The sequence below is a fragment of the Anomaloglossus baeobatrachus genome, chromosome 4, assembly GCF_048569485.1.
Source record: "Anomaloglossus baeobatrachus isolate aAnoBae1 chromosome 4, aAnoBae1.hap1, whole genome shotgun sequence".
Lineage (NCBI taxonomy): Eukaryota > Metazoa > Chordata > Amphibia > Anura > Aromobatidae > Anomaloglossus > Anomaloglossus baeobatrachus.
This window is the reverse complement of record NC_134356.1, coordinates 483,038,233-483,060,812: the sequence shown is the minus strand read 5'-3', so window position 1 is coordinate 483,060,812 and position 22,580 is coordinate 483,038,233. Positions and strand designations below refer to the sequence as shown.

The 22,580-nt window shown below is 45.1% G+C and overlaps 1 protein-coding gene across 1 annotated transcript in view; it reads right to left on the bottom strand.

Annotated features, from left to right (window-relative positions):
• The window catches only part of PRTG (protogenin), a 169,671-nt gene that overhangs the window by 62,594 nt on the left and 84,497 nt on the right, over positions 1-22,580 (bottom strand). Inside the window, exons 10-12 of the mRNA XM_075343665.1 lie at positions 13,877-14,041; positions 13,184-13,489; positions 5,869-6,057 (exon numbers count right to left, since the gene is read on the bottom strand). Coding sequence (XP_075199780.1) covers positions 5,869-6,057; positions 13,184-13,489; positions 13,877-14,041 — 660 coding nt within the window. The remainder of the gene's footprint in view (positions 1-5,868; positions 6,058-13,183; positions 13,490-13,876; positions 14,042-22,580) is intronic.

The following is a 22,580-nucleotide window of genomic DNA, read 5'->3' as shown; positions in this document are numbered from 1 at the left end:
AATACTACTTTTCTCATACCTATATTATACATCTCCTCAATCCATTGATCTATTCACGGTCTGTGGCAACTAACTGTCACATAGCATTTTAAGATTTACTGTCTATTCATCTCGTATCTAACATCCATTTATGAAACACCTGGTTTCATATTGTCTGCAGCATTCCATATGCTAAGAATATAAGGCTATGTGCCCACGCTGCGGAAAATGCGTGGATTTTGCCGCGGATTTCTCGCGGAAAAGCCGCGGATTTTCCAGAAATCTGCAGCACAGCTACTCCCCAGCCATTTCTATGGCATTTGGGAAATGCTGTGCCCACGCTGCGGATTTTTCCGCAGCGGAAATCGTGCAGATTTTCGTGCGGAAAAATCTGCAGCATGTCAATTATTGTTGCGGATTTCTCTGCAGGGTCCCATATACTTACCTGCCTCACCGGAGTCACTTTCTCCGTCCGGTGTACAGGAGCGCGGTGAATCCAGGTACAGGAAGGAATAGGTGGGTGGAGCCTGCACGAGCTCCGGTCATGTGACAGCCGGAGCTAGTTCAGGCCCGCCCACCTTCTCCTGCAGACGCTGAAAGAGTGACCCGGCTGCTGGAAAGCGAGGTGCTGCATGATGGAGGTAAGTATGAACTTCCCCGATCACTGCAGCACTTGTTCTGCATTGAGGATGCAGTGCCGAAGCCATGGTACTGTATCCTCAATGCAGAATGCCCGCACCATATCCAGAGGACATTCCGCAGCATGGAAACAGACAAAAGTTGTGGTGCTGTTTCCTGGGAGCACCTGCGGAATGTCCTGCGGATATATCCGCAGGACACTGTCCCCGTGGGCACATAGCCTAAAAGATCTCTACATGCAAATTTGGTTTCTCATTATTCACTTAATGAAGAAATTATAAGGCAAAATGCTTTTATCATCAGCCGTATTTGCAAACGTTGGCAATAAAAAATGGTGGTCCTGCTTTGAAGTAGAGCAATTAAGCTGACGGACCGGATACAAATTCAGACTTTGCAGAAATCAAATCTATGATAAACATGATGAAAATGGAAATACCGTACTCTTGTTTTCATTTTTTCTACATGAGAAATATTAAAAGTAATATTTCCCAATGAAAAAAAAAAATCTCTCAAGTAGAGAATTTCAAATGGATGAATGATAAATTGTGTTCTAGCTGCAGAGTGGAAGTATGAGCTGTACACTTTGATGAGGAGCCATCCATCACTCACCATGATAAAAGGGAACCTGTCAGGTGCAATATGCACCCAGAACCATGAGCAGTTCTGGGTGCATATTGTTAATCCCTGACTAACTGTCCATGTATCTAGTAGAAAACATAAAGAGAGCTTTAGAAAAAAGTATTTCTAAAGATCCTTTATGATATGCTAATAAGCGCAGAACGAGCAGTTATTTCCCATGACTAGTCCGCACTCTTAGAGGTAGAGGAGAAAGCAGGTTTAAAAATCCGCGCCAAGCCACAGAGAATCCAGATGCATTTTAGTAAATCCCTTTATTTCTTTCACAGGTCTACGCGTTTCGAGGACACATCAGTCCTCATCATAAGGACAATGTACAGAGAAAGGCTATAGCCTGGCTATAGTCTTTCTCTGTACATTGTCCTGATGATGAGGATGGTTGTGTCCTCGAAACGCGTAGACCTGTGAAAAAAAATAAAGAAAGTGATTTACTAAAAAGCATCTGGATTCTCTGTGGCTTGGTGCAAATTTTTAAACCGGCTTTCTCCTCTACCTCTTGGATTACCTCTACACTGCGGGACCGCTGCCTTCCACATTTACTACGTGCCTTCATAGGGGTTGTGACTTGCACAACCCTATCAGGTGAGTGTTCTAACCCAAGAGAGTGGGCACACACAAGCTAGGGACCCCAACGTAGAGAAATACTTTGGCGTAGTGTTGGGGCTCTTCTGCATTGATCAATTCAGTAGCTAAATTTCTCTTTATTCATATATTCATGGCAGTAATGCAGGTTCCATTTTTCACATTTCATTCTTACACATAGCTATTGAATTTTTCATGTCAGTATTCACACAGCAGTTTCTGCTATTCCATGTATTCCCCTTCCATAGTCACTGGTGTGCATACCTTATCTCCCCATAGTGTTCTAACCCACACTGGCCCCCACGTGTCATACCGATTAAGACCCTTTTTGCGCCTTTTCTTTCCACAGTTATTCTCACCATTAGTCCGCACTCTTAGCAGGTTAGCACACCCACAGAGGCGTTCTAACATGCTATTAAATGCCCAATGCACCGAGTCATCGGCGGTGATGCGTATACCTGTGTCCATTGTCACCATTTCAGAACACCGGGCTTATGGTCAGTGTGCATGATCAGAAGTCCCCAGCACTTCCAGTCACGTGCACTAGACCTCTCTGAAGCTGGCACACGTACACCCACCTTCATAGTGTGCATGACCAGAAGTGCTGGGACCCTAAACCTGGCATTCTGAAGTGGTGACAACAGACACCTGTGGACGTGCTAACTTGCTAAGAGGGCGGACAAGTTGGGGGAACTAACGCCCTTGCAACTAGTCACTGGCCTCATTAGCATATCATAAAGGATCTTTAGAAATACTTTTTCTAAAGATCTCTTTATCTATGCTACTAGATACAGGGACAGTTAGGCAGTGATTAACAATATGCACCAGAACTGTCTGTGGTTCTAGGTGTACATTGCACCTGACAGGTTAACTTTAAGGCATTATAAAAACCTCTGTTCACAGAACTAAATATTTTGGCTAACCGTATTAATAGTTCCTTAAATCTGTCATAAGACCTTCAAAATAGAAGTTCATTTCTTCTAGAATTCTCATATCTAGAACATTTGGAACTGGAGTGACTCCAGAGTAGTGGATTTTAGGATTAGAAATGCAAAAATGTGATATTTATAAAAACAATAAAAAAATTAATTTCTAAACGTGAAGAATGTGTACTAATGTGAAAGCATGGATGTGTAAGATCATCAGAAAATTTGTTACATTGGGTTATGAAGCAATGAATGGATATATCTATCACTTGCTTTAAGAATGTAGAAACCAACAGAAAGAATGATATTTCTTACAGTGAAATCTAAAACATGTTGAAGACTTAACTCTTTGAAAACAAAGAATGGTTAAAAAGGGATGTAGCCCCAAATATCACCTGCACACCTCTCCATTTAATAAACCCACAGTAGATTGTTAACGACCTGAGCTGATTAATCGCCCTGGCTGATTTTTTCCCGATTGATAAATTACTAACTCAGTTTTGTGTAAGTGCAGCCATTTTCGTAATTCCTGTAATGTCTCTTGACTAGACCGGCAACAGCAACATTAGAATTAAATAGAGATTAGTGATTTTCACCCTCTCAGGTTTTATTGTCGGCAGAATCCTCCTTCACATCTCTGATTTGCACTTCTCAAAATACAGAAAGTAGACAATGCACCAACTTAATATATCCGATGAAAGGAATAGAGCGGCAATGGGTCAGGTTTATTATTAGGGTCAGCACACACAGTGAGTAATACGGAGCAAGTGGAATGCGATAAAAAAAAAAACCAAAAAAAACGCATTCTACTACTCGGACCAATATTCCTCTATGGGGCAGCTCCCATGAGCCATTTTTTTCTCAGCCCTAATCGGACTGAGAAAACAATCGTAGCATGCTGCGGGTGCAATGTGATCTTGTTTCACTCGCACCCATTCAAGTCTAAGGGGGCGAGAGAAACATAACACTGCACTCACATTACATGAGAGTGCAGTGCGATTCTCGCATCATCCGGCAACGGAGGAAATAGGGAGATAAATCCCTCCCTCTCCTCTGCAGATGCGGTTTGAGTGCACGACAGGACCACAGTCGCATGACACTCGGCTCCCGCTATGCTGCGAGCGTGAGGCGAGCGTGAGGCGAGTGTCATGCGAGGAAACGCAGTAATCCAGTGTGGCTCAGCCTTACTGTCTTATCTTGTGTCTGGTCTAAAGCTGGCTACATTTTAGACATATTTACAATAATGGAGCATAGACTTGCCACATCTTTCTTAACAAGTTAGAACCTGTTCACACTGCGTTTATGCAGTGAAAGCAGGAATCAATCTAAATCCCAAAAACTAGATTTAGATGAAACTCCCATCAGAGTCGTAGACTAATACCAAATAAAGTTTTAAAAGTTATAGTCTATAAACAAGTACCTAGATAGTAATCCAAAATTTGCCTAAAAGAACAATTGGTGTAGCAGGACATAAAATTACTGATAAAAATTGAATTACTCTTTTTTAATCAAATGGCAGATAAAATATGTACATGAGTTAAGGATACAACTACAGATGTACAGAAACCAGTTTAGCAGAGGCTGGCTTGTCCCATACCATCATTTGGTAGTATAATTCTCTGATGTTGACTGGTCCCCATTTCTGGTACTTACCTTGCTCCACAAGCCCAGTTAGCCTTCGTAATCCCGGTTTCCCTAAACCTGTTATGTTATCCCTGTGTCATAGACATGTATATATTTTATCAGCTATTTGAATAATAAAGACTACATTTTATTTTAACCAGTAATTTGGGTCTAGCAAACTCATTTTGGGCAAAACTGTGCAGAGCCATAGGCCCCAATTCATTAAGATGTGTACTACAGAATTGTGATAAAAAACACCTTAAGTCATAATATTTTTATTTAATTCAGAAGTTGTGCAAAAATATTCCATTTTGTGTTTACACACCAGTCTTGGCCCACTACACTAACACGAGGGGATGGCATGAGCAAAACGGGGCATGACTACTCCAACCCATCAAGTTCATTAAAAGTTATGCCACATGAATTCGGTCCATAGACTGCAAAGACAAACCAGTTTCAAATGGACTCAAATATATGTGTAAGGCCAGTGTGACACTAATTTACTTAAAAAGTGACATTTTGACCCAATGTTTTAGGATAACTCTAAAACTTCAAGTGAGGCTAAAAAAACCTGACAAACACATACTTTAGGCACCAGGATTGTAGATCAGTTTTGGAGCAAAATGAGACAGAAGTCTAGTGCATTTACTTAAGGGAAGCCTCATTAAGGATTCCTGTTATATTCTAAACCTAAAACTGTTAACTATATACTAACCTAAAATTGTGCACTGCTGCAATTAGTCCCCTCACACCCACCCCCCACCCCTCCAACAATTGGTAGAACTATAGTAGTTAAACGGACTACTCAAGGATGATATATGGTTATTGAAGGGATGGTCTAACATTAGAACATATAGACATTATGTAGGGAGTCTCCTCCTCCACAATTCAAACCATTTGCAAAGAGTGAGCTTACCCAATTTTAACCCAATTTTCTTAATTGCAAAAGGGGATGACTTTATGAGACAACTCACTTAATGCAGTTCTCAGATGTAGTCCGTAGTGATGAGCGAGCACTACCATGCTCGGGTGCTCGGTACTCGTAACGAGTAGTTTGATGCTCAAACGGGCTCCACTCGTGTACCGAGTATGATGGAAGACTATAGGGAACGCGAGCATTTTTTCTAGAAAATCTTCCAGAAAAATGTTCAAGTTCCCAATTGACTTCCATTATATTCGGTATACGAGTGTAGTCTGTCCGAGGGTCAAACTACTCGTTACGAGTACCAAGCACCCAAGCATGGTAGTGCTCGCTCATCACTAGTAGTCAGTAATAGCCTTATTTTAGAGATTCTAGACACATATTCTCATGGGAGAATATCCAAAAAGGTAGATATTTTATTTCTACCTATACTTATTATGTAAAGATAATCTTAAGTATGAGTTCATATTTGATTACACAGTAAAAAGTGAAATAAACAGTTGTCAAAATATTACACAGTAAAAGTTTAATCACAGTTTTATCAGTAAAGTTGACCCTTACCCAATCGACCAATGTTGTAATCAAAATCCTTGACATCCAGAAGGATGGGTCCACTCTCCTGCTGCCCTTCCTCCTTATAGTAAAGTTTGTAGCCTTGAATTGTTGCTGTCTCCTCAGGATCTTGTTGCCATCTCACAGCTATGGTTGTGCAGTTCAATGGATCCAAGCGTAATTCTGGGGACCTTGGTGCTGTAAAAAAAAAAAAAAAAAAAAAAATCATACTTTTCTTATTGACCTTTTACATTGTTCTCATTGTGGGAAGCAAAAACTGTGCTATAAATATTTCCTTACATTTATACAATAATGTATGATTGACCTGGAAATATTCCCCAGTTGTCCTTGTAGAATCCTCTGTGCTTTTTAAAGGTTTTTTTTTCCCTCCTATCTCAAGCCTCATCATCCCTGGATAGTTTTCCCTGCATAGTCAGTCACTCTCTATGTAGTACATGCCTGTGCACACTTATTTCTCAGGATCGGTCTCCTGCCAATTCAGGAACAGATGGCATATCATAACAATGCGCCATCAACTGATCACATAGGAAAACCACTACTACCAGTATTGTTATTGATTGATTTCTAAAACATTATACAATGGTTACAGTATAAGAATATATTTTATGGACATGTTTTATGGTGATATTTTGTAAGTAAAAAGTAGCATACGAGAAATGTACGTTGAAGTTACCATATTTGAAAACCGTGAAACCACAAGTGTGATCTGCCATCAGACTATTCTGCCCTGTGTAACGCATCATAGTTATTTATCCTTTGTCATTTCAGTCACTAACTCTGCAGAGTGCAGCAGTCAAGGCGAGTTTGTCATAGGCTGCTGAGCTCTTAATAAGCAGCAACCGAGAAGACAACTTTATTATTTCAATCTCTCTCTATGCAGAACACAGCAGCTGATGACCAACACATCTCACATGCTGCGCTCTGTAAATCAGCGCCAGGTTATTATTTACTGCACCACACCACATAGAAGCTGTGCTTTGTATAAGGAGCAAAAGGTGGGCATTCACTGCACCACATCAAGGAGAAGCTGTATTTTGTATAAGGAGCAACAGGTGGGCATTCACTGCACCACACCAAGGAAAAGCTGCGCTTTGTATAAGGAGCAACAGGTGGGCATTTACTGCACCACATCAAGGAGAAGCTGTATTTTGTATAAAGAGTAAGGAGTACTTTGCACGTTGCGACATCCCTACTGCGATATTGTCGGGGTCAAATCGAAAGTGACGCGCATCCGGCGCCGGTAACGACATCGCAACGTGTAAAGCCTAGATGCGCCGATAAACTATCGCAAAAGCGTCGTAAATCGGTGATCTGTGTAGTGTCAGACATTTCCATAATGTCGCACCAATAGGAGATACGATGTTGTTCCTCGTTCCTGAGGCAGCACACATCACTGTGTGTGAAGCCGCAGGAGCGAGGAACATCTCTTTACCTGCCTCCACCGACTACGCGGAAGGGAGAAGCTGGGCGGGATGTTTACGTCCCACTCATCTCCGCCGCTCCGCTTCTATTGGCCGCCTGCCGTGTGACGTCGCTGTGACGCCGCACGACCCGCCCCCTTAGGAAGGAGGCGGGTCGCTGGCCAGAGCGACGTCGCAGGGCAGTTAAGTGCGTGTGAAGCTACTGTAGCGATAATGTTCATTGCGGCAGCTATCACAAGATATCGCATGTGCGACGGGGGCGGGTTCTAACGCGCTCGGCATCGCTATTATCAGCTAGCGATGTCGCAGTGTGCAAAGTACCCCTAAGAGGTGGGCATTTACTGCACCACACCAAGAAGAAGCTGCGCTTGTAGATAATCATGTGACAGTGGGGGCGGCCAGGAGACAATGCACCCTCTTTGCACCCGATGCTCAAAGTTCATTTGCCACCCCTCAATCTATACCACTGGTTTTAGGTAATAGGAGAATAGAGTTATCCAAATACTATGCTGCCCTTAAATAGGACAGCATAGTCTGATGACAGACCGACTTCAGGCTACTAAATCACATTGAATAAAGCCTGATCAGTTTGGCCTCTTATGAGTGATCGGGTATTTTAACAAACGATGACAACGAGTAAAGTGCTAATAAACTAGGGATCATCAGACTTTTCTAGGATGGTATAAAATCTGCATTGGATCCATAATTATTTAGAGTGTCTAGAATGAAAGGCAACATTTCTTATGGGATTTTTTAATAGTATTATAGTTAATTTTTTAGGAAACAAACTCTTTAATTCACAGTACGTTTACAAGTTTATAATTATCTTTACAAGATATTTATAATTTTCATCTGGTCTATATTTTTATAGACACATGCATATTGACACTTTACTGATACTTTAAAATTAGAGGTGAGCGAGCAGTAAAATGCTCGGGTGCTCGATGCTCAGGTCGTGCATTGTGAAATGCTTGGGTGCTCGAGCAGAGCACCGAGCCAATGTTAGCCTATGGGAAACTCGAGCATTTTTCCAGCGGCACCCCCGGCAGTCTGGAAAAAGCTCAAAAATGTCACAAATGTATAGGAACAGTGCTCAAATGACGTGGGAGCAGCATGGGGAAGACCCCTGTAAGCATTTCTGACTCCTTTGTCACTGCTGTGAGCAATGTTGTCTGAGTATTAGGGGGAGGAAGAATCCTGTGTTCCTCCTCCCGTGTGACATGCACTTTCGCTTAGTAGTGTATGTGCGGCGGCAGCTTCTGTCTGCCTGTACATTCGCTGCTACACGAAATCAAAAGTGAACAGTAGAAAAAAAAATAATATCATATTCACCTGTCTGCAGACTCCCGGGACACGTTCGGTCACTCCAGGACCTGCCAGTGATCAGCTGATGCAGTCACCTGACAGCATCAGCTGATCATATAAGTCCAGTGGTGAGGCCGGCTTTTTACCCCCCAGCCGGTTTAAACGATCAGCTGATGCTGTCAGGTGACCGCATCAGCTGATTACCGGCGGATCCTGGAGCGATCGGATGGGAGTCTGCACAGAGGAGTATAGTTTTTTTTTCCTACTGATGCATCAGCTGATTGTATAAACAATTTTTTATGAACAGGCTTTTAAACAATCAGCTGTGTCATGTGATTCAGGTCCTTGAACCTGATACATTTGATTGCTTTGCCTTCCGGTAAACCGATCGGATGATATTGGGTTCGGATTGGACATCGCGAGACCCTCAACCCAGGGCTACAGCAGGAAGGGGGGGGGGGTCTTTAGTTCAATAAAGATGGAGTCACACATTTTGTTGTGTTTTATTTCTAATAAAATATTTTTCTCTGTGTTGCGTTTTTTTTTTTTTTTTATCTTTACTAGAAATGTATGATGGCCATGCCTAATATTGGCATGACACCATGAAATTCGGGCTTAGGGCCAGCTGATAATACACACCTAGCCCGAACCCCATTAATACCCAGCGAGCCACCCGGCACCAGGGCCATTGGAAGAGTTGGATACAGCGCCAGAAGATGGTGGTTCTATGATCGCGCCATTTTCGGGGTGGCTGCAGACTGCAATTCGCAGCAGGTGGGGCCCAAAAAGCTTGGGCCACCATCCACTGTAGATTCCAATCCCCAGTTGCCTAGTTGTAACTGGCACAAAAAATGGGCGAAGCTCACACCGGTTTTTTTTTTTTTTAAAATCTCCTGAAACTCATGAAAAAATAATAATAATAATAATAATAATAATAATAATAATAATAAAAAAAAAAGGCCTTCCCTATATTTTTGGATCCCATCTGGGTACAAATAGGGGGTTGGGGGCAGTCCGTAGGTGCCGGTTTTACCTGGCTGGCATACAAAAATATGGCAAAGCCCATATCGATTTTTATTTTTTTAAATCATTAAAAAATAAAAAGAAAAAACTCAAACACATAACCCTAATCCAAGGGTTAGGGGTAAAAAAAAAAAAAATGCGTGGGCTACCGCTGCATTTTCTATTGCAAGCTAAGGGTAACCCAAGCAGCTACTGGCTGTTAACCCCCACTGCTTGGTGTTATCTTCACTGGCAATGGAAAATCCAGGGAAGCCCTTTAAGTCTTTTCCCAAAAAACAAAAAAAAAACCATGGGCTTCGCCATATTTTTGTATGCTAGTCAGGTACAGCAGGCAGGAACGGGCTGCCCCCAACCCCCAGCTGCCTATTTGTACCCAGCTGGGTACCAAAAATATAGGGAAGCCCTTTTTTTTTTTTTTTTTTTTTTTTTAATTATTTTATGAAATAATTTAAAAAAAAAAAAAAAAAATTACGTGGGCTTCGCCCAATTTTTGTGCCCAGCCAGGTACAACTAGGCAGCAGGGGATTGGAATTCTCAGCGCAGGGTGGCCCAAGCTTTCTGGCTCCCCCGCTGGAAATTGCAGTCCGAAGCCGCCCCAGAAATTGCCGCTTTCATAAAAAATTTAAAGGGTTTTAAAAAAAAAAAAAGAAAAAAGACACCACACAGAGGCAAACTTTACTTTATTATAAATAAATACGCAGACACACTAAGGGACTCCATCTTTATTACTCCCTCTCACCCCTCCATGATCCTGGTCTTCTGTTTTCTTCAACCCATGCAGCTCTGCTAGATCACACAGCACAGGGAGGAAAAACATTGCTCCTCCCCATGGTGTGTAATCGAGCAGAGGCTGCGGCGGGTTGGTAGGCAGTGACGTCACCGCTGCCACAGTAACCTACTGAGCGGGTTACTACAGCAATGGTGATCTCCGATCAGGTGATTCCCGGCGCCTCTATTCAGCGGGTCCTGCATATACCGCTGAATAGCGGCGCCGGTAAACAGGGAGTTAACTCCTGTGGGAGCCGGTGCATTTCAAGAAACAAGGGGTGGTCCTGCACCAATCCGCGGGTTTTTACCTGCGGTACCGCATGCAGAGGGAAGATGTTGCGATGTGATCAATCCAGAGCGGGGGTGCCCGTCAGCAGAAGGGATCCGATGGAAGTAGGTAAGATGAAGAAAGGACCGCACTCCATCCGCTGTGCTGGAAAAAGTTTTATTTGAACAGGTGCATAGGTAAAAGGGCTGGAGGCAACCTGTGAGACAGCTCCTAAGAGGGGACGACGGCCGTTTCGCCTTGATTAGGCGTCCACGGGTCCGGCTTCCACGGGCCCTGGTAATCAGGTGATTGGAGATCACCGATGCCATAGTAACCTACCGAGTGGGTTAATATAGCAATGGTGATGTTACGTCTCCTAGTACCTACACTATCTAAGATACACACTAAAGTCTGTCCCTAGCTCAGCAGCACCTCCTCCTATACTAGCTGACTGTGGATAACACTGCCGAGCACAGTGCCATCAGGTGTGATACACAGCTGACTGATGACTCTGTGCAGCCAGCCAATCACTGTAATGCCACAGCCATGTTGGTTGTGGCATTACAGTGTGTGACAGCCAATCCCTGCATGTGGGCTGACTCTGTAAATACCGGCAACATGCAGGGAGGGGGAGCCGAGCATCTGCCTGAGAATCTCGCCGATACTCGGAGCTCGCCGAGTATACCGAGCACTGAGATGCTCGGGCGAGCACTGAGCAGCGGTGAGCATGCTCGCTCATCCCTATTTAACATCTTAAGGTGATGTCAGTTTACTTTGTGATTCATAGGAGCAGAGTGTTAGCCTTCTATCCAATGCTATTGTATGTACTTATATGTTGTCTTTACTATGCTAAATAAAATATCTTTTAATTGCACATTAAAACTCCTCTTTTTCATGTGTTTTAGATGTCATTTGGAAGTGTGCAGTTTTGTGGTCATTCTTTGGGGCCTGCCTGTGCCCTTCATTAAGTATGGCCACCTTGATACATTACATAGACCATGGTCTCTTTTGTAGCATCTTTACAAGTTTTGACAGACTTAATATGGAACTGCAAGGTAGAAAACCAACTGGTATACCAAGTCTAGCCACTGATATGTGACAGCATGAGCAAAAGGACTGTTTTTACAGAAGAACCTAAGAGTAGCCTCTGTGAATTCAGTTTTTAGTTGACCTGACTTGAACTATCAAACCTCAGATGTCACAGCCATGCATTTAAGGTCTGCATTATCTGTAAACGTTTACTTGCAATTCTAGCTCAACCTTCTCATCTACAGGTTTTTTCAAACAAATTAGACAACTACACAAATAGAAAATCTAAGACAAACTTTTTAGAATTGGAATTTTCTAGCTCAACAGTGGGAAATTGGTAACGAAGATAGCTCAAATCGCCAACATATGTACTTGTATCTCTGTAGTTTTGATTACGATTTTTCTTCTTTAGAAAAAGCTGGATAGAGATTTGGGGAGACCACAGCTGAGATACAGGTGCAACCAGCAGGAGATCACACTTGCGACGTTTGGGGGGCGTTCCTCTTTCTCAACCAAGGGGAGGTTTGAAAAATGGGAGTGCCCCTCAACTTCGCGAGTATCAGCTCCTGATGATTGCACCTGAGTCAGCGTCTCTGCAAAGCCCTATCCAGCTTATTCTAAAGAAGGAATTTCCTAAATCAAAACTACAGATTTTTGTTTTCGGAATAAAGGACATATGTAAATTGTAACATGTTTGCTGACATGTTAGTCAGTCAGAAGTGTGGGTGATTGGCTCCTCCTGCACCTGTGATGCCTCCACCTAGTGGGGGTTTAGCTGTAACCTGCTGGAGTAGCAGTAGTCTTTTGGCCTGAGCAATATACAGCTGCAATTCCATCTTGCTGTAAGTAATGATATTCTTTTTTGCTTTTTTATATTATATATAGTGTAGGGACCTACAAGCATGAGGTTCCCGTGACGAGGGTTGTAGGCTTACGTCTTATGGCCATAACGCTAACAAAAAACCTCATATTTTTTGTACAGGATACAGCCAGGCCCCTTTTTGTTAGGCCTTGCTATCAGAGTTTCTGTCCCTACGTAGCGCGCAGTGGGAACCGGCTTGGCAGCCCGCCTGATCTAATAGTATGGGCGTCACCTAATAGGCTGCGGGTTTGTGACTGTGCGTCTGCTAGTGTGAACAGTGCTCTATGCAAGCCATCAGTGTGCAGTTTTACCATCCAGCCGTCACCTCCTCCATATTTGGAAGTGAGTGTGATTGGCTCCTCCTGCACCTGTGATGCCTCCACCTAGTGGGGGTTTAGCTGTAACCTGGTGGAGTAGTAGTAGTCTTTTGGCCTGAGCAATATACAGCTGTAATTCCATCTTGCTGTAATGATATTCTTTTTTGCTTTTTTATATCATGTTTGCTGATAGACAAATATAGAGACCTCAGAATGTTTAATTCTCCTGCTCATGAAGATTTTTTTTTCATGAAGGAAGCATTTTAGAGAATACATGATACATGATTACATATTGAGACAAAGCACTTACCTCTAATGCTGCTTGCTTTGGGAGTCCTGTGTGAGGTCCAAACTGAGGATTCTCCCCATCCTACATTAGTTGCTGCTGCGATGCAAACCAAGTAAACATTGTCAGGTTGAAGGCCTTCCAAAAAATACTCATGTGTTGTCCCCGGAAGTTCTAGAACTTGGACCAAGCTTTCAGTGCTCAATCGAAAGGATAACCGATACAGAATGATTCTTCCTCGCCGAAACTTAAGTGGGATGGTCAGCCATGAGATTAGAACGTCTGTAGGACTGCGACTTGTTAAACTGATTTCTGGGGCACGGAGTGGGACTGAAAAATAAGCATTTTTTTATGCTGTTTAGCAAACAATTTTTTTAATATGCATAATTTAAAAAAAAAGTATCAAGAAGTACAGTGCAATTACTGTTGAGATAACCATTCAAACTTGGAGTAAAGCATAGATTTTCCAGGAGAGCGATCTTTAAAAAGTAAAATCAATCACAATTATATGGGAAGTGAAAATCTATCCCACAAAGAGACATTGCACAAATGGATCTTTTAAGGCGGAGTTCACATGTCCAGTTGTCACATTGCCATTCCAGCTATCAAGATTTTTCCTGATTTAACAAGTATCTGTTTACAGATATACCGTAGATTGGATTATTATGGAAAATCATGTGGGACTAATATTAAACAGACAATGCAGCAACGTCTTACCATCTTCAAGTGTATTTTGTGTCACGTGGTCTGACATCTGGCTTGCACCCATCGGCATATAGGCAACAATGTAAAATGTGTAGTTGCTGGCTGGTTCCAAATCATCAATAATGTAATGACTTGTGTCATTCCCCATCACCACCTGATATTCCTCATTATTCAGTCCTATGGAACAAAAATATACAGTGCACACAATAACACACATAACTATGTGTACATAACATTAAAACTTTTCGTAAAAGGGATATATGTCCATTCCTGATTACAAGGCAGTACCCAGAACTTTTTTTTTAATTAGTTTCATCTTGCATCTGAAAATAGTTTTCCATACTGAGAATACCTGACTGACGAGCAATAGGGTAACAATGTTTAGAACCTTTGACTATCAAGCTCCATATCACACTATCCACTACAGCTTCAAACGTGAAACTACCTTCATGTTATATACAATCATCTTGTCTGTCTCATACAGAAATTTGACTTGCAACTAGTTAGAATATGATTAGTTATGCAGATTCTTGTCTTTTCACTGCATTGTTACAGTTTTGCTCCTGGTGGTGGAAAAATCTTTTTCTTTCTGTATACTACAAATAACAACCTGTTCCCACATTCTATAATAGCTCAGTGTTGTATTAGGTTAACTTTAAAGTGGAAGGTCACTAGTTCAAATCAAGGATCAGCCATGAAGAAGATTTCCCAAGAAAAGAGAAACTGCATCATCCAGCTAATTGATAGCAGTCTCTTCGCCAAGAAAATTGCCAAACTGCATGTGAGTGCCATGACAGTTGGAAGAATATGAAAGCAAGTCCATCCAACCATTCAAAAGGTAAGAGGTGGAGGTCCAGGCAAAATATCAGAGTCAACAGTTACACAGCTCATCAAAGTCTATCAGTTCTGGTGCAAGCACCATGTGACGCACGTTACACAAGTCTGAAATGGTTGCCAGAAAAAGGTGAAGAATCCTTCAATATCATAAGAAAAGCTGCATCACAAACGAGTTGACCAGTATGCACCAACATTGGGAATGTATGGAAGAGATCTGGCATCAGAATTTGGTTGAGATATGCTTAAATCTGATCAAGAGCATGCCAGAAGGATTCAGGCAGTGTTGAAAGCCGAAGGTGGATTTACAAAATAATAATTTAAATTTAGATTTGTAGGAGTTAAAACAGTAACAATGCAGTGACATGACAAGAATCTGCAAAACTAATCATATGCTAAATAGTAGCAATTCAATATTTTGTATGAGATAGCCAAGATGATTCGCTATAAAATAAAGGTACTTTCACGCTCAAAGCTATAGAGGATGGTGAGATATAGAGCCTGAAATTAAAATGTTCAAAACACATTGTTACCCTTTTGCTTGCCATTATAGATAGATCGGTAAAGATAGATAGATAGATGTGTTCCACTTGATTTTTGCATTTAAAAATTAGCAAAGGGAGAAACACAAGGTAGCAGCTACAACAATGCCTAAAGCAAAAGGGGTATTAAAGAAGGGAATTTTGTTTACTTACCGTAAATTCCTTTTCTTCTAGCTCTAATTGGGAGACCCAGACAATTGGGTTGTATAGGCTATGCCTCCGGAGGCCGCACAAAGTATTACACTCAAAAGTGTTAAGCCCCTCCCCTTCTGCCTATACACCCCCCGTGCTCCCACGGGCTCCTCAGTTTTGGTGCAAAAGCAAGAAGGAGGAAAAATAATTATAAACTGGTTTAAAGTAACTTCAATCCGAAGGAATATCGGAGAACTGAAACCATTCAACATGAACAACATGTGTACACAAAAAAACAGGGGCGGGTGCTGGGTCTCCCAATTAGAGCTAGAAGAAAAGGAATTTACGGTAAGTAAACAAAATTCCCTTCTTCTTTGTCGCTCTATTGGGAGACCCAGACAATTGGGACGTCCAAAAGCAGTCCCTGGGTGGGTAAAATAATACCTCGTAAGAGAGCCGTAAAACGGCCTCTTCCTACAGGTGGGCAACCGCCGCCTGAAGGACTCGTCTACCTAGGCTGGCATCCGCCGAAGCATAGGTATGCACTTGATAGTGCTTCATGAAAGTGTGCAGACTCGACCAGGTAGCCGCCTGACACACCTGCTGAGCCGTAGCCTGGTGCCTCAAAGCCCAGGACGCGCCCACGGCTCTGGTAGAATGGGCCTTCAGCCCTGAGGGAACCGGAAGCCCAGCCGAACGGTAAGCTTCGATAATTGGCTCCTTGATCCACCGAGCCAGGGTTGATTTGGAAGCCTGTGACCCTTTACGCTGGCCAGCGACAAGGACAAAGAGTGCATCCGAGCGGCGCAGAGGCGCCGTACGAGAAATGTAGATTCTGAGTGCTCTCACCAGATCTAACAAGTGCAAATCCTTTTCACATTGGTGAACTGGATGAGGACAAAAAGAAGGTAAGGAGATATCCTGATTGAGATGAAAGGGGGATACCACCTTAGGGAGAAATTCCGGAACCGGACGTAGAACCACCTTGTCCTGGTGAAACACCAGGAAAGGGGTTTTGCATGAAAGCGCTGCTAGCTCAGACACTCTCCGAAGTGAAGTGACTGCTACTAGAAAAACCACTTTCTGCGAAAGGCGTGAGAGAGAAATATCCCTCATTGGCTCGAATGGTGGTTTCTGAAGAACCATCAGCACCCTGTTCAGATCCCAGGGTTCTAACGGTCGCTTGTAAGGAGGGACGATGTGACAAACCCCCTGCAGGAACGTGCGTACCTGTGGAAGTCTGGCTAGGCGCTTCTGGAAAAACACAGAGAGCGCTGAGACTTGTCCCTTAAGAGAGCCGAGCGACAAACCCTTTTCCAGTCCAGATTGAAGGAAGGACAGAAAAGTGGGCAAGGCAAAAGGCCAGGGAGAAATACCCTGAGCAGAACACCACGACAGGAAAATTTTCCACGTCCTGTGGTAGATTTTAGCGGACGTTGGTTTCCTAGCTTGTCTCATAGTGGCAATGACGTCTTGAGATAACCCTGAAGACGCTAGGATCCAGGACTCAATGGCCACACAGTCAGGTTGAGGGCCGCAGAATTCAGATGGAAAAACGGCCCTTGAGATAGCAAGTCTGGTCGGTCTGGTAGTGCCCACGGTTGGCCGACCGTGAGATGCCACAGATCCGGGTACCACGACCGCCTCGGCCAGTCTGGAGCGACGAGAAGGACGCGGCGGCAGTCGTCCCTGATCTTGCGTAACACTCTGGGCAACAGTGCCAGCGGAGGAAACACATAAGGGAGCTGAAACTGCGACCAATCCTGAACTAAGGCGTCTGCCGCCAGAGCTCTGGGATCTTGAGACCGTGCCATGAACATTGGTACCTTGTTGTTGTGCCGGGACGCCATGAGGTCGACGTCCGGCACCCCCCAGCGGCAACAGATCTCCTGAAACACGTCCGGGTGAAGGCACCATTCCCCTGCGTCCATGCCCTGGCGACTGAGATAATCTGCTTCCCAGTTTTCCACGCCTGGGATGTGAACTGCGGATATGGTGGAGGCCGTGGCTTCCACCCACATCAAAATCCGCCGGACTTCCTGGAAGGCTTGCCGGCTGCGTGTGCCGCCTTGGTGGTTGATGTATGCCACCGCTGTGGAGTTGTCCGACTGAATTCGGATCTGCTTGCCCTTCAGCCACTGCTGGAACGCTTTCAGGGCAAGATACACTGCCCGTATTTCCAGAACATTGATCTGAAGCGAGGACTCTTGCTGGGTCCACGTACCCTGAGCCCTGTGGTGGAGAAAAACCGCTCCCCACCCTGACAGACTCGCGTCCGTCGTGACTACTTCCCAGGATGGGGGTAGGAAGGATTTCCCCTTCGATAATGAAGTGGGAAGGAGCCACCACCGAAGGGAAGCTTTGGTCGCCTGAGAGAGGGAGACGGTCCTGTCGAGGGACGTCGGCTTCCTGTCCCATTTGCGTAAGATGTCCCATTGAAGGGGACGCAGGTGAAACTGCGCGAAAGGGACTGCCTCCATTGCTGCCACCATCTTCCCCAGGAAGTGCATGAGGCGCCTCAAGGGGTGTGACTGGCCTTGAAGGAGAGATTGTACCCCTTTCTGTAGTGACTGCTGCTTGATCAGCGGAAGCTTCACTATCGCTGAGAGGGTATGAAACTCCATGCCAAGATATGTCAGCGATTGAGCCGGTGTCAGATTTGACTTTGGAAAATTGATGATCCACCCGAAACCCTGGAGAGTCTCCAGGGTAGCGTCGAGGCTGCGTTGGCATGCCTCTTGAGAGGGTGCCTTGATCAGCAGATCGTCCAAGTACGGGATCACCGAGTGACCCTGCGAGTGTAGGAGCGCTACTACCGTAGCCATAACCTTGGTAAAAACCCGTGGGGCTGTTGCCAGGCCGAACGGCAGTGCCATGAACTGCAGGTGTTCGTTTCCTATGGCGAAGCGCAAGAAGCGCTGGTGCTCTGGAGCAATCGGTACGTGGAGATAAGCATCTTTGATATCGATCGATGCAAGGAAATCTCCCTGGGACATTGAGGCGATGACGGAGCGGAGGGATTCCATCCTGAACCGTCGGGTTTTTACGTGTTTGTTGAGCAGTTTCAGTTCCAGGACCGGGCGGAAAGACCCGTCCTTCTTTGGGACCACAAACAAGTTGGAGTAAAAACCGTGACCCTGTTGCTGAAGAGGAACAGGGACCACCACTCCTTCTGCCTTCAGAGTGCCCAGCGCCTGCAGAAGAGCCTCGGCTCGCTCGGGAGGCGGGGATGACCTGAAGAATCGAGTCGGGGGACGAGAGGTGAACTCTATCTTGTAACCGTGAGACAGAATGTCTCTCACCCAGCGGTCTTTTATTTGTGGCAGCCAGGTGTCGCAAAAGAGGGAGAGCCTGCCACCGACCGATGATGCTACTAGAGGAGGTCGAAAGTCATGAGGAAGCCGCTTTGTTAGCGGCGCCTCCGGTGGTCTTTTTAGGACGTGACTTAGACCGCCATGCATCAGAGTTCCCTTGTTCTTTCTGAGACCTTTTGGACGAGGAGAATTGGGACCTGCCCGCGCCCCGAAAGGACCGAAACCTCGACTGCACTCTCCTCTGTTGGGGTATGTTCTGTTTGGGCTGGGGTAAGGATGTATCCTTTCCCTTGGATTGTTTGATGATTTCATCCAGACGCTCGCCAAACAGCCTGTCGCCAGAAATTGGCAAACTGGTTAAGCGCTTTTTGGAAGCAGAATCTGCCTTCCATTCCCGTAGCCACAAGGCCCTGCGGAGTACCACCGAATTGGCGGCCGCAACCGCCGTACGGCTCGCAGAGTCCAGGACCGCATTAATAGCGTAAGACGCAATTGCCGAGGTCTGGGTGGTAATGGATGCCACTTGTGGCGCGGCCGTGCATGTGGCTGCTTCAATTTGCGCTTGACCTGCTGAGATAGCTTGTAGCGCCCAAACGGCTGCGAATGCTGGGGCAAAAGAAGCTCCGATAGCTTCATAGATGGATTTCAACCAGAGCTCCATCTGCCTGTCAGTGGCATCTTTGAGCGAGGCCCCATCTTCCACTGCAAGTATGGATCTAGCCGCCAGTCTGGAGATTGGAGGGTCCACTTTGGGACACTGAGTCCAACCTTTAACCACGTCAGGGGGAAAAGGATAACGTGTATCCTTAAGGCGCTTAGAAAAACGCTTATCTGGACAAGCATGGTGATTCTGGACTGCCTCTCTGAAATCAGAGTGGTCTAGAAACATACTCTGTGTGCGCTTGGGGAACCTGAAACGGAATTTCTCCTGCTGAGACGCTAACTCCTCCGCCGGAGGAGCTGAGGGAGAAATATCCAGCATTTGATTGATGGACGCAATAAGATCGTTCACTATGGCGTCCCCGTCTGGAGTATTAAGATTGAGAGCGCCCTCAGGATCAGAATCCTGATCAGCTGTCTCCGCATCATCAACCAGAGATTCCCCCCGCTGAGACCCTAAACAATATGATGTCGAGGGAAATTCTAAGCGAGCCCGCTTATTCGGTCTGGGGCTGGGGTCTAAGTCATAACCCTCAGCCTGGGATGTATGAGATACCCCGGGAGGACATTGTTGGACCAACTGAGGGGGGTCAGGGAACAATGATTCAACAGAGTCCCTTTGCTGAGATACCGGCCTGGACTGCAAGGCTTCTAGTATCTTAGCCATAGTCTCAGAGAGTTTTGCAAACTCAGTCCCCGTCACCTGGACAGTGTCAACAGGTGGCTCCCCCTGGGCCCCTCTTAGCAGAGGCTCTGGCTGAAGAAGTGGTACAGGGGCCGAACATTGCACACAATGAGGGTCAGTGGAACCTGCCGGTAGCGGGGTCTTACATAAGGCGCAGGCAGCATAATAAGCCTGTGTTTTGGCACCCCTGCCTTTTGTGGGCGCCATGCTATTGTTTTCCCTGAGTAACACAATAGGGTATATAGCCAGAATGAACTGTGCTCATACAGTGTAGAGTATATACTATAAACAAATAATGTATCAATACACTACAGCACCATGGGGCTAGCACCACAGGTGCTGCTTATCAGCCGCCTAAAGCGGTTGTGAGGCCACCAGAGACCGTGTCTGGGTCTCCCAGGGTTTGTCCCTCTCTGCAGCGTCGGAGGAGCTGACAGGAATGGCTGCGGCGTCCTGACGAGAGGAGGGAGCCGTGGGCGTGGCCGAGAAAGTGCGGGAACTGGTGCTCACACTGTGCACAGTGAGGGGGGTGGAGTATGCAAATCATACTCCAGCCCTCAGTGCTGCTCGTTCCGTGCAGCGTCCCGCCCTTCCCCTGCCTGTCAGGGCTGGTGGCGGGAGAAAAGGAAGCTAGGCCGCAAGAAAGCCGGGGACTCGAGTATAAGCATGGCCGCCGTAAAAGCGCGGCCGGCGCCGAAGTCCCCGGCGAACTACAAGTCCCAGCCGCTCCACAGTTTCCCATAGCAGCGGCGGTTAGCGCGGTAGCCCCTACATATAAACACACTCAGCGACGCTGAGTGTGTAATGGCACAATTAAACCCGGTCAGCGCCGCGGTCCCCGGTGCACTAGCACACCCAGCAAAGCTGAGGTGTTATCGTGCGCGGTCCCCACAGGGATACAGAGTACCTTCACGTAGCAGGGCCATGTCCCTGAACGGTACCCGGCTCCTATCCAGCAGTCTCCACAGGAGTTGTGGATGAAGCACGGTCTCAGTGCCTGGAGACCGATAGGATCCCACTTCACCCAGAGCCCTGAGGGGGATGGGGAAGGAAAGCAGCATGTGGGCTCCAGCCTCCGTACCCGCAATGGATACCTCAACCTTAACAACACCGCCGACAAGAGTGGGGTGAGAAGGGAGCATGCTGGGGGCCCTATATGGGCCCACTTTTCTTCCATCCGACATGGTCAGCAGCTGCTGCTGACCAATCTGTGGAGCTGTGCTGTGCGTGTCTGACCTCCTTCGCACAAAGCAAAAAACTGAGGAGCCCGTGGGAGCACGGGGGGTGTATAGGCAGAAGGGGAGGGGCTTAACACTTTTGAGTGTAATACTTTGTGCGGCCTCCGGAGGCATAGCCTATACAACCCAATTGTCTGGGTCTCCCAATAGAGCGACAAAGAAAGTAGGATTCTAACATTAAGCTTTTTGTTGATATAACAGCTTTGGAGAATAAATCCCAATGGCACATACAAATGTGGACAGCCTTCTGGTAAAAGTAAGAAAACCCCACAGGGGTCATTAAAATAAAAAGAAATTGGCAAAAATAATTTCAAATTTTTAAATGTACTAAATATTTATTAATGAAAATCAGACATTGATTTTGAATTGTGGTTCTACAACGAAAAAAAATATTGAAAATGGCCTGGACAAAAAACTAAGGAACCTTTAGCTAAATATTTTGTTGCACAACCTTTTTAGGCAATTAATGCAAACAAACGATTTCTATAACTCTCAATGAAACTTCTGTACCTGTCTACAGGTATATAGGTCCACACCTCATGAAAAAACGTCTCCAGCTGTTTAAGGTTTGAAGGCTGCCTTCTGCAGACTGCATGTTTCAGCTCTTTCCACTGATGATCAATACGATTTAGATCAGGACTCATAGAAGCCCATATCAATATAGTCTAATTCTTTGCTCTTAGCCACTCTTGGATGTTTTTAGTTGTGTGTTTTGGGTCATTATCCTCTTGGAGGACACATGACCTGTGACTGACATTGGGCAGCAAATTTGGCTTCAGAATGACTTCATAGTCTTGAGATTGAGATTTCATTGCACCCTGCACAAATTCAAGAAACCTTGTGCCAGAGGAAGCAATACAGCCCCAAAACAATCTCCATGTTTCACAGTAGGTACAATGTTCATGAATATTCCATGAAGTCCACAGTAGCCAACACAGCTATGGATGGTGGAATTTGATACCGTTATACCTTAACCTTGGAGGTCACCTGCAATCTCTTTAGAACTTGTTCTAGGCTCTTTATTTACTATTCGTATTATCCGTCTGTTCCATTTGTCATCAATTTTCAACTTGCAGCCACTTCCAGGGAGGTTAGTTACAGTCACATAGTCCTTAAACTGCTGCATAATATGTCCAACTATACTAACAAGAACATCAAGCTGTTTGGAGATGGTTTTATACCTTTAACATGTTTGTATATAATTTTCTAATCTCCTGTGACAACTCCCTCCTTAGCTTTTATTGTGGTGCACACCATGATACCAAAACAGCACAGTGACTACTTTTCACCCTATAAAAAGGCAGACTGACT